The 15,909-nt window shown below is 33.8% G+C and overlaps 2 protein-coding genes across 2 annotated transcripts; one reads left to right on the top strand and one right to left on the bottom strand.

Moving 5' to 3' along the window:
- Positions 1-457: 457 nt before the first annotated feature.
- LOC123897085 lies at positions 458-9,004 on the top strand. Its single transcript, XM_045947585.1, has 11 exons — positions 458-728; positions 799-1,093; positions 1,853-1,930; positions 2,041-2,594; positions 3,409-4,044; positions 4,147-4,301; positions 6,273-6,487; positions 6,585-6,718; positions 6,841-7,103; positions 7,196-7,299; positions 8,596-9,004. Exons 2-11 carry the CDS (start codon positions 808-810, stop codon positions 8,664-8,666), a joined length of 2,496 nt encoding a protein of 831 aa, XP_045803541.1. The 5' UTR covers positions 458-728; positions 799-807; the 3' UTR covers positions 8,667-9,004.
- Positions 9,005-12,367: 3,363 nt separating this feature from the next.
- Positions 12,368-15,597, bottom strand: LOC123897084. The gene is made up of 2 exons (XM_045947584.1): positions 15,334-15,597; positions 12,368-12,949 (listed from the first exon to the last, which is right to left on the bottom strand). Exons 1-2 carry the CDS (start codon positions 15,446-15,448, stop codon positions 12,654-12,656), a joined length of 411 nt encoding a protein of 136 aa, XP_045803540.1. The 5' UTR covers positions 15,449-15,597; the 3' UTR covers positions 12,368-12,653.
- Between the last annotated feature and the right edge of the window lie 312 nt (positions 15,598-15,909).

Below are 15,909 nucleotides of genomic sequence, written 5' to 3'. Positions count from 1 at the left end.
AAAAGGTCCGGATTGGTCCCTTAAAGAAAAAAATGTCTGGATTGGTCCCTTAAAGACATATATTTTTGCCATATTGGTCATTTCCGTTAAATTTTAACTCCAAATATAAAAAAAAATTTAAATGGTTAAAATTTTAAAAATTAATAAGGTTTTTGGTAGACCACTTACACTTAATGACATCCACAATTCAGTCTAGTAAAACTAAGGTTTTTTGTAAAAAATTGATGGAAATGACCAATTGAGAAACAAATGTGTCTTTAAGGGACCAATCCTGATTTTTTTTTTTTTAAGGGACCATTGTAAAACCTAATATATCTTTAAGAACCAAAAGACTAATTAAGCCATAATATAATTATAATTAATTAATTAATAATAATAATTGAAATCCAATCAATAATTAGACCATGGCTCAAAAAAAAATCAATAATTAGACCAAGCACTGTACCAAAAATAATAATCGAAACGGCTGTTTGGGCAAGAGACACACAGTAGCAAGAGTGAAAACGGTGCGTTTAATTTGGCGAATTAAGAAATTGGGTTTGTTTAGTGTAAAGCGAAGAGAGTGAAAGAGTGAGTTCTCAAGATTCAGATCGAGATTGAAGTGATTTGGTTGGTACTTCCTACTATAGCAGCACCAATCAACTCCACTTCTTACAACAACAAATAATAATAATTCAATTCTCTTTCCTTCTTCAATTCATCATCATCATCATCATCATCATCATCAGGTATTTTCCAATTATAGATCCCTCAACTAACTCATAAACCCTAGCCACTAACAATTTCAATTTTTTTCAGGTTTCAAATATGAATTTCTTGATGCGTTCTACGACACATGTAGATAGAGATAATAATAATAATAATAAACCTTCGTCGGTTTCAGAATCTCGTCTTGATTCGCTTCCTCCACCTTCTGCGCCACTTACAGGCTCTCATTCTTTGGAGAGTTTCTTGTCGGATGATCCGTATGCTAAGTTTGGGACAAGAGTTGAACACTTTGAAGGAGATATTGATACTGAAAATGATTTGAAAAATGATTTGGCTAAGCATTTCGATGTTTCTCAAGAACAAGGATGGATTGCTATTCCTTTTAGTATGTCTTTTACATTTTACTAAACCCATTCTGTGTATCGGTTGTATAATATAATTAGTTGTTAGAATTAGAACATGTGATATGTTATCTGTGTTATGTTTTGATGTGCTACATTCTAAAAATAGGACACATTTTGCATTGTGGTGAAATTTTTTGTTCATTTTAGTTATATAATAATATTACAAAGATGGAACCAAATGATTTCAAGATGTTTGTTACCGCTTTGTTCGGTTTGTCCGCTGAACAATACCGAGGGTTGATATGTTCGAGGGAGACTACATATTACCAATGATTTCTATTTTGTATTTGTGTTTTAACTTTTAGAGGGCTTTGGATTCTTTGCAGTCATGCATTCTCAGAGTTGGTTATCGGCTGTTAGATTAAGATCAGACTAGATCTAATTTAAAATTGATTTGGTGAAGTCAGTATACAATCTGTTTGATGTTCATGTAACAGTCAAGATTCCTTGATTGCGTGATTTTGTGCTTTCCCTGACTGCAAGGAATCTGGGTCTGTTTTAGAGATAGAACTTTGAGCATTCTAATTATGGTGGAACTATGGACGACTGAGCAAAACTGTGTGATTCAGTTATGTCTGTTTGTCAAATTATGAGCACAAGACAATTTTGGTTGGCATTCATTTTAGAGTGGTATTGTTTAGAATTTGAAGTTAGGGGAATACTTTTTATTATCTTTGCTTTTAGATTGTCTATTCTGCTTTCCGTAACTTGATATATCTGGTTCCAATTTTTTTTAATAGAAGAACTTCCTGAAGATTGGAATCACGTGTCAGATATCCAGTCACTGCATCCTCTTGACCGTTCCTTTCTCTTTCCTGGTAAGATTCTTTCCTTCTTTGGAGCACAAGTCTCGGTGTTCAAATATGTTATTTGGTCTGCCAGCTTGTTCAGAAAGTTACGTGGAACTAATTTTACACCTATAATTCAGGTGAGCAAGTTCATATTGTGGCATGCTTGTCTGCATGTAAGCAGGATACAGAGATTATCACTCCCTTTAAAGTTGCTGCCGTGATGAGTAAGAATACAATAGGTCACAGCATTAACAAAGAAAATGGGAACATCAATAATTCAGTAGCTGGGGAAGAGCAACTTAGTCCTAGTGGTCAAGATCAGAACAAGGAAAACCTTCCAAAGGAAAAGAATGATCATCCAACAGATGTTGCTTCTGGTGAATCCCTTCTAAGGATGGAAGATCACAGAAGACAAACTGCATCATTGTTGGAAAAATTCAAGAGTTCGCACTTTTTTGTGAGGATTTGTGAGTCTGATGAGCCACTTTGGTCTAAACACGGTTCTTCAGAAAAGTCCAACTCCTCTAAAACAAATGGCCAAAAGATCTCAACAATTGAAGTGAAAGAAACCGCAAAACACGAGTCTTCTATTAGTGCAGTTATTGATAGAGCAAATTTTGATGCAACTATTTCTGGTGGAGTGGCTAGAAATTCTGTGAAGTGTTTTGCCCTACCTAATGGAGATATAGTGGTACGTATCATAGAATGTTGATAATATGATTAAGCATTTTCTTCAGCTGAAACTTTTGTAATTCTTTAAGTTCCACTGTCAGTCGGGGCATTGTTTTTCGTTTCAATTTGGATTGATTACAAGTTTTCCTCCTGTTCCCTTTTGATCATTGAAATTTTTCATTTTCATAACATGCACACATACTAGCTTGGCCATCTTTTACTTACAATACAATATACAATCATTTGTAATTTTTAGATGCTTTCTTTATGTGTGTGCATGCACTATGCCTCATGTATATTAAGCTAGAAATAGCTTTTAGATGCAAAACATGGAATCCTGTTCATTTGTTCATCCTGATTGTAAAACCCGTAGATGAGGTTGTGCTATAAGTTCTTGCAAACTCAACTCTGTTGTTTGTAACTGTATTAACAACATTTACAATCTTTATATTTCTCAAGGGAATTTGGATCAAACAATTTCTATATGGTACTTGGGCTGTTAGGGAGTATATTAACCTAGGTAACTATTATGATTAATTATTAATGAAATTTCTAGAACATATGTTGTGTTGGGAAATTGTTGCATTAATCAAGTTGGTCTCTTCTCTTCAGTGTACACTAGCATTTGTTAAATTTTGAATGTATTTTATGGGCATTTTCTATGTTTCTTTAATACTTTGTAAGATCTTTGTGAAGTATTCCTATGAAACTCATGTGGATCAAGAAATGCATTTTTTTGTATTCAATACACAAAATGCTCCTAATTATGCCTGGATAATCTCATTTTCTCAGATTACTGATCTGATTCTATTTTCCTGTTTGGAAGGATCCAGGTTCTTTTACAGGTGAATGTTGGTGTTAATTTTCTTAGAGACCCTTGTATAGAAATTCTTCAATATGAAAAATATGAAGGGAAAATATTGTCTTCTGAGAACCAGGACAATTCACTTTACACAAACCAGGATCCATGTGGAGACCTATTGAAATGGATACTTCCATTAGATAACATCCTTCCCACTGCGTCTCGCCCGTTATCTCCTCTTTTGTCTACAAACTCTGGAAGTGGTAACACCTCTCAGAGGTCTAATTCTACATCCTCATCTGGCCCTCAGATATTCTCTTTTGGCAGCCATTTCAGAAGTTATTCCATGTCATCAATGCCCCAAAATACTAGTGTGCCGCCTGCTGTTCCTTTGAAAGCAGCTAGTTCTAAGCCAAATTTTGACATTGATGATTGGGACCAGATCTCATCCCAGAAGTTTTTAAGGAAAAAAAATGGGGCTGAAGAACTTTTATCTTTTCGAGGTGTTTCATTGGAGCGAGAAAGATTTTCTGTTTGTTGTGGGTTGCAAGGTATCCATACCCCAGGAAGAAGGTGGAGAAGGAAACTTGAAATAATACAACCTGTAGAGATTCATTCTTTTGCTGCTGACTGCAATTCAGAGGATCTTCTGTGCGTTCAAATAAAGGTTTGAACTTTCATACTTTTTTTGGGCGGTGGGCGAGTGGCCGTTTATACTGTCAATTGTTGCCAGCTTTTTTTCATTAATATTTTATAAGTTGTTCTTCAGAATGTTGCTCCTGCACATGCTCCGGATATTGTCATATATATAGATGCCATTACAATTATATTTGAAGAAGCTACAAAAAGCGGACCACTGTCATCATTACCATTTGCATGTATTGAAGCTGGAAATGACCATTCTTTACCAAATTTAGCCCTCAGGTTGTTATTCTTTTTATGTTTCTTAATGTTGTTTGTATTGTTCCTTATCTGTATCATGCTGTACACCGTACGTTATTCAGTTATATATATTTCATTTGCTGAGTGTTGCTTAACCATGCAAAAGAGGGGAAAATTGTTTTAAGATGATGCCACATAATTTATCCCTATGCCCTCCTGCAAATTTGGGAGAATTTTTTTTTTTTTATCATTCAACAAAGTAAGGGACAGCTGTCCAGTTCTTCTAATTTATATGAATCATTTCCCCTCTTCTCTAGGAAAAGTTGTTCCTTATATCTTATCCTTTTACCCCTATCCAAACATTAGGTTACTAAAAAAGCTTTGCAAACTTTGCTCTGCTGTTATTGTCCAAGGCTTTAGGTTGAAAGATGTAGGGATAGGGTTATGCAATGCAAGAATAATTTTAAAAATATATATGAACTGTGGATTGAAATTTTTAAGGTCATTTGTTGGACATATATCATTTAATGTAATTTAGGCCTTTTCTGAAAGCAAGTATCTGGCTTTGAGTGAGTTTTTGTGTTTAGAACAAAATTTTGTGAAACACTTTTTTATTCAGTAAAATAAACATGGAAAATTAAAACAAAATGGTATAATTTTTTTTAAGTTAATAAAAGAGGAAGAATGTAGGTATGAATGGTATGAATAGGAATTGGGTTTTTGTTTTTGAAAGCTATTGGCGGCTAAAGCGCTTTTGTAACCAAAATTACAAAGATATATTTTATTAGAATGAATTGTATGCTGCTTGTCAGGCATTAGGATAAGGACAAACTTAGTTCAGCCTATAGTATTTAGACTCATGGAACTAGCTAAGTTAAAGATAATGCACACAATAGGTCATGAATTTATTAGAATGTATTTTCCCATTTATCTAATTTGATTAATTAGTTCTTTACAGAACAGCTACAATACTCTAATAAGAGCTGTAACTTGCAATATCTTGGTTCAGTTGGTGTACCTATTGTACCATATGTATAATCCTTTGTATGAACAGGTTGATATACACGATCAAGGTTTAAGTGGTGTGGGGTGTTAAGATAGGAGGGTAAAATTTAGTGGAGTAAGTAGTTGGGAAAGTTAGTTAGAGGAAACTCAATTAGAGAAATAGGGAAAAATAGAAAGGATTCATTCTGAGAATTTGAAGGAGAAATCCTTGAAGGAGGATTATTTCCTCTAATTTGCAGATTTCATTCGGTAATAAAAATAATAGATTTATACTTGGTATTTTTTTCTTCGTATTCTTCAATTCATAGTCATGGGTCCATAACATGGGGTCAACCAGGTCTTAATAACCTCTGTTTATGTAAAAATGCTGCTGGATAGGCAAGAATCTATACTTCGCTAGTGCTCTGCTGCAGCCTTTGATGTGCATGAAATATGTGCTCAAATGTTTATAAGTTGTAATTTAGTTTTCTTTATGCTACATGTTGCACTTGTGAATTACTTGTTAATATGAAGTATATAACAAGGCATGAAATATAACAACAACCAAGCCTAGCAATCTCATACAATATCGTAATGTTCTATGATGAATCATATCTCTATCAAACTATTAACCTACAAGTCTTTCTTGATAGTTTATCCAAAAAAAAAAATTTGTTAATGATCATCTAGCGATTATAATGAGAGGGTTGTGTAGGGAATTAAACACGAATTATGGGCCAATGTAAAACTTAGTTGAATCTCTGACATAATATGGCATAAACTAATCCCACAAAAATGCCTTGGAGAATGCCATATTTATATTTGTTTATGGACCGAAGAATTATTTTCCATTCATAGTTGGTGAAGAAGTTATGTTTCACGAACACACAGATATGTATTGTGGGTTTGGATCAATCTGATTAGCTGTTAGGAAAGGAAGAGAATAATTAGTAAATTGGTTAAATTCAGTATTTGGTGTATGTAGTTAGCTCTAGTATTCTTCATCTTATTAGAAGTTTCTCATTACAGGAAAGGTGAGGAGCACTCTTTTATCCTTAAACCTGCAACTTCTGTGTCGAACAATCTAAAGGTGCTGGAGGAAAGCCCTCGCCTATCAAATTTGCAATCTGGAAGCTCGGCATCAAAATTAAGTGTTTCTTCCAATAATAGTCTTGACAGAAGTAAGATTTCTTCTATCGATGATCAGTATGCAGTTATGGTGTCATGTCGATGCAATTATACAAGTAAGGCTTTTGTCTCCTTGATTTGTTCTGTTATACCAGTACAACGAATATTAAGGTGTTAACTAGTGGTCTTTCCCTTGGTTTTTTCTTAATAAAGCGTCAAAATTGTTCTTCAAACAACCAACCAGTTGGCGTCCACGTACATCGAGGGATATTATGATTTCCGTTGCATCTGAGATGTCTGGAGAATCTCCAGGACCTTATGAAAGAAATTCCCAACTTGCCGTGCAGGTTTGTTTAAATTTTTACTATCTTGAGTTGGGATCTTGCATTAATGCTCATATTTAGCTTGCTATGATCTTTCTCCTAGCAAAATTACAATTAGATTAACCTAACTGCTGCTTCTTTGTCAGGTTTTGACTCTTCAAGCTTCGAATTTGACATCTGAGGATCTAACTTTGACAGTGCTTGCTCCAGCATCTTTTATTTCACCCCCTTCAGTGGTCTCACTGAGTTCACCAACCACTCCAATGAGTCCTTTTATTGGTTTCACAGAATTTTTGGGAAGAATAAATGATGATGGTAAACCTCAAACAGTTTCTACAAATGATGATGTCATCCCTAGCTCTGGCCTTAGTTGTACACATCTCTGGCTCCAGAGTAGAGTTCCACTGGGGTAATATATCATGTCTTGTTTTTATTTCTTTGGTTTTGTTTAAACTAACACTGATCAATGATCAATTTAAAACCATGTATTCTCCACATCAGATGTATCCCATCTCAATCCACAGCCACCATTAAGCTTGAGCTACTCCCGTTGACTGATGGCACAATCACACTTGACTCTTTGCAAATTGATGTCAAAGAAAAAGGTATGAATCACTACACATTTGGATGATATTTTTTCTTGTTAGGAAAATATATGTTTGGTAAATTGTACCCAGTGTGGTGCTGGCTCTCTGCATTTATGCAGTGCAATATATTATAGTGAACATAAATACCCTTTTCATACTAATCACATCGCATGCATAGAAAACTCAATTTTCAACACTCCCCCCAAAGTTGGTCCCAATCTGTAACAGTTACCCTACCCTAGTCCAAATTGAGTGCCTTGGTGAAGAGGTTGCAACTTGCAAGTGTTCTCTTGTTCTAACACGATACGTACAAGCCCTTCTGAATTTTTTTCATGAATTAAGTGGCAATATTCCTCGGTTACATTCTTGTAGTCAATTCTCATTTAGTATGACATCCAGCCACACCTGTATCAAAATAAATTACTTTCTTTTGCCCATTTTTTTAAAGAGCACCGAGACGTTTTTACAGATATCTCGAGATATGTAAAAACTGCATCCTAATCTTTGAGGGGATGACATGAATTAACTGATGATACTTGTTGGGTAGAAAATGTTTGGACATTTAAGTTAGATAGTTCAGTTTGCCAATACCATATAAGCTCATGGGAGTTTCTGGATCAGATAGTAATTCACTATCATCTAGAGTGTATTTAACTTCTGGAACCATCAAAACATCAGAAGGTTTTATCCCCACATGCTAACCTCAGAAGGACATCGAGAAAATTTCCCATTTACTTCTAAATTTCTAATCAAATACTTAAAATTGAAAGTACCTACGCCCTTGGTCTAAAATCTGGTTCCCCGCATGCTAACCTCAGCGGCTATCATGGATCTATGAATGATTCTCTTGGATTTTTTGGAAGGGAAATATAGATGGACTAAGAATGCCAATAAAAGACATACATGTTAACTTAAATAGTCTTTTGTTGCACCAATGCAAGTATAGAACCTTTATAACAGTGGTGCAATAACAGGGGACTAATTGCATTTCTCAAATTTGAAAGACTAAATTGATCAACCCTTATAATTTGAAGGACTAAAATGCTTGTTTACTCCACCATATTATATGATATGGTCTTGTATTGGTTTCCACCAGCTGTGATATTTCTGTGCTAAACGCCATTTGGGTCCATTTTGTATTGTTATTTATTCTGCGTTGGACTAGTAATTATTTCCAGTTATCCACAGGGATTAATTTAGCTATTTACATGTGCAAACTGCAAATCATATGTCCTTTCTCTCTCTATATATATAATAATATCACTCAAATATTTTTACCATGTTTGGTTTATTGTACATTATGGTTTTAAACAGGTCTTACTTACATCCCTGAGCGCTCACTAAAGATAAATGCAACTTCTAGCATTTCCAAAGGGATTATTTAATGTATACAAGCTGGTTGCATTTCATTAAACATGTTATCTGGCGCTGTAGAAGAAAAATGGAATGAATTGTTTGCATGGATTTTAGAATTGCTCTTGCAACTTGCTCCCAGTGGCACAAAGGTATCTTCCCTTACTAGAGCATTATGATGGAGTTGGCGTGTCGAATTATTTAGAAATAGAGCTTAACTTTTGTATTGTAAACCACGAGGTTAAGAATAGATGATTGTTACATACCCCTTTGAGGGGAAGAGTGTAATCTTTTATAGATACATCGATTTTTTGTGAAGATGTACGTATAAGACTTCAGATTTAGGTAATGAATGAATGGCTTCTGGATCCTGGCGTTGGCACCTGCTATTTAGTGTCTTTCTGTTGACATCAATGGAAGGAAAGCATTGTAATCATGGATTTTTTTATTGACAATTTTTTATGACTTTTTATTGACTCATTAATTAATACACGTGAATGGTGGGATTTAAGTAATTTGCCTCTGGCTTTTTTAAATTGGCAAGGACACGCAGTCACATATGATTGGTTATTTTATGGGTGATATAATATTTGAACATGGCAACCAAATCTGGCTTTTGTGCAATGGAAACATCAAACATGGTTCACTCCAACATATTTTGACTAGCTGGCTTCTCTTCCCGCCCCCATGTTTCACCCCTCTGGCGTGCAAAAAAAAATCGGTTTCTAAAAACCTAAGTTTTTTTTTAGTGTAAATTTTAAAGTAAAAGAAATTTTGGTTTTTAGGAATCGAATTTTTTTGCGCGCTAGAGCGGCCTAAAAGAAACATGGGGACCTAGAATATGCTCTTACAAAATGCAAGGTTTTCTTTACCGGGTGTTTCTTTTTGCGCCTCCAGCTTTATTGCGCACTTCTTGAAATTCCAAAAATACCTCTCGCAAAATAACTAGCAAGTGTTAAAGGTGGCGAAAATTTGAAAAAACACAGTTCGTTACTTAAGTAGCAAACTTTATAAAATCTAATATTTTTGTCCCCCTCACCTTTTCTTCACACCCTATGAGAATATTTTTATAAGGTTCGCTAATTAAAGTGCGTACTTGTGTTTTTTTTTTTTTTCCAAATGTTCACCCCTTCAACACTCATAGGTTATGTTGTGAGGGGGTATATTTGGAATATCAGGTGGCGTGCGAGAAAGCTAAGGGATGCGAAAAGAAATACTCTTTCTTTAGTAGATCAGTAATGGGTCTGATCTTTTCCTGAATCAGTCTAAAGTGTGAATTCTATAGTATTAGAATTTTTCGTGCAATTTTAAATTAAAATTGCACCTATGAAACATAGACATATTCTGGATTAGAGGTATCTTTGGTGTCACACACGTGTCGGTGTCTGACACCAACATTTATAATTATGTTAAATAAATTATATTATTTTTTAAAATTATTATGTGTCGATGTATCAGACATTCTGTTGTGTTCGGGCTTCATAAATTTTAACTCATTAACTATTTAAAGAGAAGAGATTTAGATTTCGATCTTCTGCCGCAACTTTTCTAAATCTCTCTCACATCATTTTTCAATCTCTTTTAATTAATTTCAATCCAAATCGCCTCATTTCCCTCATCTTCTCTCTTCTTTCATTGGAGGGATGTGGGAGCGAATCCAAACCCGAGAGAGACATAGGATCAAAAGCATACATGCGTCTTCATCATAACTAAGAACATATGTGACAGAATTAATGAAATAATGGAACATAATTAAGAACATATTTTTTTCTTTTTGTGCCCAAATTAAGAAAATACTTTCAAGTTTAAATAACAGACCATATTAGTGAATATAACATGAATGTCTTTAATATTCAATTGTTTTGAGTAGAGGTGGATTCGGTCATATCAATGGAGATAGTAATTATAATCATTTGCACATAAGTCAAGTTTAACATTATTATAAATGAAAAAACATTTCTTTTACTCTATATTTAACAGCTCCTCATAAAATTTAAGCTGGCTCTGATTAAATAAAAAAAAAAAAAAACTGGCTCAGCCACTTGCTTAGAGCATGAATATCGGTATTCTTTCCACTGTTCTTTAACTGTGTGTTGTCAGAATTTTGCTACTTTCATTGCTCCCGAAGTAAATACGTCTCTTACTGCAACAACGCTCTTAAAATGTGTGGACATGGGTTTTATTTTTTTTTGTAACAACTAAACACTTGCTTTTTGGTTAGTTTTTGTGGGGTCTAGTGGGATCTATTTGAGAGTTTTTATAAGACCGTGTACAATAGTTCGACATACTCAACACCATTTTTTCACTTTTCAACACTCCACATCATTTTTTCTTTTTTTCACCTAATCATTCAATACACATTCAATTTTTATCCTCTCCAATGGTTTTTTCATTCAACACTCTACCCCACCACTTTCTCTACCCCACCACTTTTATTTCATATTCTTATTTAAATTTATATTTTTGTTTTTATGATTACATAAAATTACAATTATCGATTAAAATTAAATTAAAATAATTAACACTTAACGATTTATTTTTTAGTTTTTTGTAATGAAAACAAAATTTATTTAAATAATTTATACAATACAAATTATCTTAACTTAATTTAAAATACAACACACAAGTAACGTAATTAGTACGATACAAATAATTTAAAATGCAATGCAACACACAAGCAACGTAATTAGTACGATACAAATAATTTAAAATGCAACACACAAGCAATGTAATAATTAGTACGATACAAATCATCTTCAATCACGTCCCATTCCAAACTGTCCATATGTACTTCACTAAATCTGCTTGCTATTCTTGATGACCTTTTGGATCACGGAACTCGGATCTAGCACACACATGATTTACAAAAGCTGTAGTGTTTGAGATGAATTTCTCATCATAGATCCATAATATGGATGAAAGTTTGGAACATAGGACGACTAGTTGAAATTTGGTGCAAAACCAAAATTAGGTATGTTTTGAGGATGTTGGTTGGAAAATTGATTTGGATTTTGAAAATTGTTGGGATTTTGATAATTGTTGGGATAAGTAGAAGAATTTTAGCTGTTAAAATGATTATTGAGATCCATTTCAACAAAAAAAAAGACTAATACTTCAAGATTAACACTGATAGAAAGATAATAATAAGATTAATATAGTGAAAAAATTGATTTTTTATGTGTCCAAATCAAATGAACCAAGTCTTTATTTATAGACAAAAAAAATCATGAATTTTAGTGAAAAAAAAATTAATTTGCAACAAAATAATTGAGTTCAGAGTATTAAATGGATAAAAATTCGGCCAGCCAATCGCAGCCAGCCACGTGGCTGGATCTTATCACCAACACATTCTCTCTCCGCATGAAAGCAGAGCCACTCTCACCCTTCGCGCGTGTGATACACGCGCCAGCTTTAAGCCACACAAATTCGGCCGCGTGTCCCCCTTGTCATCCTTCAACTGTGTTGAAAATTTTCATCATCTCTCCCCTACATGTCATTTTCAACAGCAAGTTGAACACATCATCGGGTAACATTGTGCAGTTGAAAGGAGTTTCAACACCTCCATTGTATATGGTCTAAGTTGTATGGATATTTAAGAAATATGATTGAGTTGTTTAAATAATTGAAAAATATAAAATAATATAAAAAATTGAACCGAACCCAATGGATAATGGTGCTCTTAGAGAAGTGTTTGTAAAATTTGGTTTCCATTTTCTAAACCTTCGATAGGAAGTAATAGGAAATGTTTTTATACTAAATATATTATATATCACTAATAATACTATAGGGAAGAACAAATTACAAGTTGTGGCATCACACATGGGTCAGCAAAGAAAAAAGGAAAAACAAAACACATTATATTACACTATCTTTGCTAGCAATATTCACACACCAACCCTCCCTTTTTTATTGAGCAAAATTCATATGAATCCTACTATTTTATGTGAGATTCCTTCTCAAAGTAGTAGAAAGAGTATAATGCTAACACTCCTTATATATTGCAATTTAGTAAATTCATCCTATAGACGAGACCGAATGAACACTCTCCTCCCATTTTTCTGCACAAGATTAATTCCCTTAAAGCCATCATCATCCATTTTGTTTGGAGGCTGTTGTGACTCTTCAGCAAGTTTGGTTGATGTTTTGTACTGCTGCTTTATATTATTCATTTCTTCCTTCACTTCCTCCATTTTAGCGTCAAAATGGAGTTCATTTGCAACCTTTTTATCAAGGTGTTTATTGGTCTTTAAAACTGTTGGCATCGGCATATTTATTAGTCCTTCCGGCACCATCTTATCTACCTGCTTTCTACCTCCTGCGATAAGCATAGTAATGATGAACTAATGATATTTGAGGGATTCCTCGTCCAATAAAGTATAATATGAAAATTACTGCATTTAACTGAAAATAATCAACTTAGGTTATGTAGTAAGGATAACAGATCAGATGGAGGGTAGTTCATTCAATTACTAAAAGTAGAGGAAAAGAACATGAACTGTAGAGAAGAAAAAAAAAAAACTATAAAGAAAGACAGAGGTCGTTGGTTTAAATAAAGATATAATCTGTGAACGAGCATTTATGAAATCGTTTGATCCATGTAGTAGACCTCTAATAGAATTTGATCCATGTAGTAGACCTCTAATAGAATAAAGTTTGATTGTACATTCAAAATTGTTTGAATACCAATTTTCATTCAACAGATATAACTCATCACTTTCCTTTCTAAAGTACATTATTGATTTTGGAGGAGGTAAATCCAATCACATAGATAGTTGTCATAGTTACCAATCAATGGTTATCTTATGCACAGTATCAAGGATATTAATAACAAGGAGCAATGCATCGAGAGTAAGTGATCAATGCATCATCAAACAAGGGACAAGTTGCAGTTTAGTTTTGTCCTACTCCTACCCATATGAGCAAATACTCACTTTTCAATATTGTGAGTGAAATAAAATTACAAACTATTGTTTTTCTTAACCCTCCGATTTCTATGAGAAAGTGCTCTAGAAATCCGGAGTTCGGTCATAAGGTAAGCAAATTCTGACCAAGAATTGTTCAAGTTAGGATTCAAACTCGGATTCTCCTGAAAGGTTCACTCTTAACTAAAGTTCATTGACTACTTGAGTCCCAACATGTATTTTTAAATTACAAACTATATGGAACAATATAATACAAAAAAACATTTGTACTACAATCTTCAAATCAAATTAACTTCTCAAGCACTTATAACAAAAGAAAAGTTGAAATGGTTAAACATTGACTATAACCCTTTAAAACAAACAGTTTCTCTTGTGAGTTGAAATTAGTTTTGTGTCTCTATTATCCCAAAGCTAAAGCTCTATCATCTTTTTCAAAAACATTTGTTATGAGTTTTCCCAGAAGTAAAGAACCAAATACCCATTTCAGTTGAGAGGCCTGTGTTAGCTAAAAGTTAATGAGTGTTGTTAAATTGCGGCTATGGAGGAATGGTGTTGCAGGGTTTTGACAAACACCATAGGCAATTTGTGAAGGGATGCCTGTCATGGTGGCGCCTGCATGTTTATATGGAAGATTATTGGCCCTCTACCATATTCTAACTTCCACCATCGGACAACATTGAAGCTAATCTGAATCAGACCCATTCAGTGAAGCTAATCTAAACAAGTAATTTTAGGGAATTTTTTTTTTTAAATGATCTTTCAATATCTCTTAAATTTCTACTCATTAGATTTTATATCTTATTATTTTTCATAATCTATCTCATCTAACTTATTTACAATGTATTCCGGACTGGACTCAGCGTTGGCCCAAACCCACTATTACCTTCCTGCGGCAGCAATGCTGCAGTTTGGTTTGTGTATGTGAAGAGAGAGAAATAAAAAATTAAAAATGAAGAAGTGATGACGAGAGAGATAGACACATAAAAGCGCAACAAGGAGGGGCAGAAGAGAAAAGGGCAGCAGATGATCCAGATCCCTATCTAATGAAGACATATTTTTTTAACTATAAGTATGATATCATAAGTAACAAATGAAGACATATTTTTATCCTAACACTAAACCGCTCACTCCCACACCCACATGAATCAGGATCCATATAGCTTACCTTTAAGATGGGAAAGACACTGTGCCTTTGTGTCTATCTGTCTCCTATAATGCTCTCTTTCTCTCACACTTATCTTATATCATTTCACTTTCATCTTTTTGTCGCAAAAATACACTAAAGTCGCGGTGACTTTCCCGCCACAAAGGTAGGGAATCCATTTTCCACGAATCACCTATTGACTAGACCAATGAAGTCTATGCACTTACCTATGGGCAGGGCAGCATCACCGCCATAGATTCCGATCAACTTCCACCATATCTTGCAACCACTGAATAATGACTTTCAGGTTTATAACAGAACAACATGTATCTTTTTTTTATGCAAAAACAACATGTATTTAAACTTATAAACTTTTATGTTTAAGTAAGTTAAAATCCAAAAAATTATTTTTAATTAAACATCTCCGATACATAATTAAACTAATCGGAACAATACCAATTATAAATAAAAACATACAACAACTCAAAGCTACACAAAAAAGGAACCAAAAAAGATTCTAATAAAAAATTAAAACGAATATGATCAATTTATTTCTTACATGTTATAATTCGGGGAAAAAAAGAAGAAAAGGAAAAAGATTTGGATTAGAGAGACAGTGAAAAAAAAACCGACCAGGGATGATTTTGAGGGAGCCGTCGATGGCGGAGCCAACTGCGAACTTGACGAATTCTTTAAGGATTTGGCTTAACGAGTGGCGGCCAGCAGCGTTGGACACGGCGGTGGCCATTCCGGCGACGAGTATTTTTGAATTCCGATAAGATTTTTATCGGAAGAATCAAGGTATGTGTGTGGTAGCGTTTCAATTCTGTTAATTTAGTTTTGGGTATGATTTGTGACCAGTTCACTCTCAACAGCCGATTCTAGTACTGGTTGTCATTTATGTTGAGATTACCGGGGTCCGAACCCGATCACATATATATATATATATATATATATAATATTTTGTCAACCGAGTTAAATTCACTGAATGGATAAAAATTCAAATATAATGAGAAATCGACTTGAAAAATGATTTTTTAAGTGCAAACGATTTTAAATTTCATAATTTTTTTTAAAAAAAAAAAAATTTAACCTTTTGCGAGAAAGATTTCAATAATGTAATAAAATGATTATGGAGAAAAATTTAAAATTTAAAATGATACACATGATATAATTTGAGGGACCAAAAGTTGTGACGAAAAATATTTA

Source organism: Trifolium pratense, linkage group LG7 (assembly GCF_020283565.1).
Source record: "Trifolium pratense cultivar HEN17-A07 linkage group LG7, ARS_RC_1.1, whole genome shotgun sequence".
Taxonomy (NCBI): domain Eukaryota; kingdom Viridiplantae; phylum Streptophyta; class Magnoliopsida; order Fabales; family Fabaceae; genus Trifolium; species Trifolium pratense.
The sequence above is the reverse complement of the archived record's forward strand: the minus strand, read 5'-3'. Positions and strand labels throughout refer to the sequence as shown.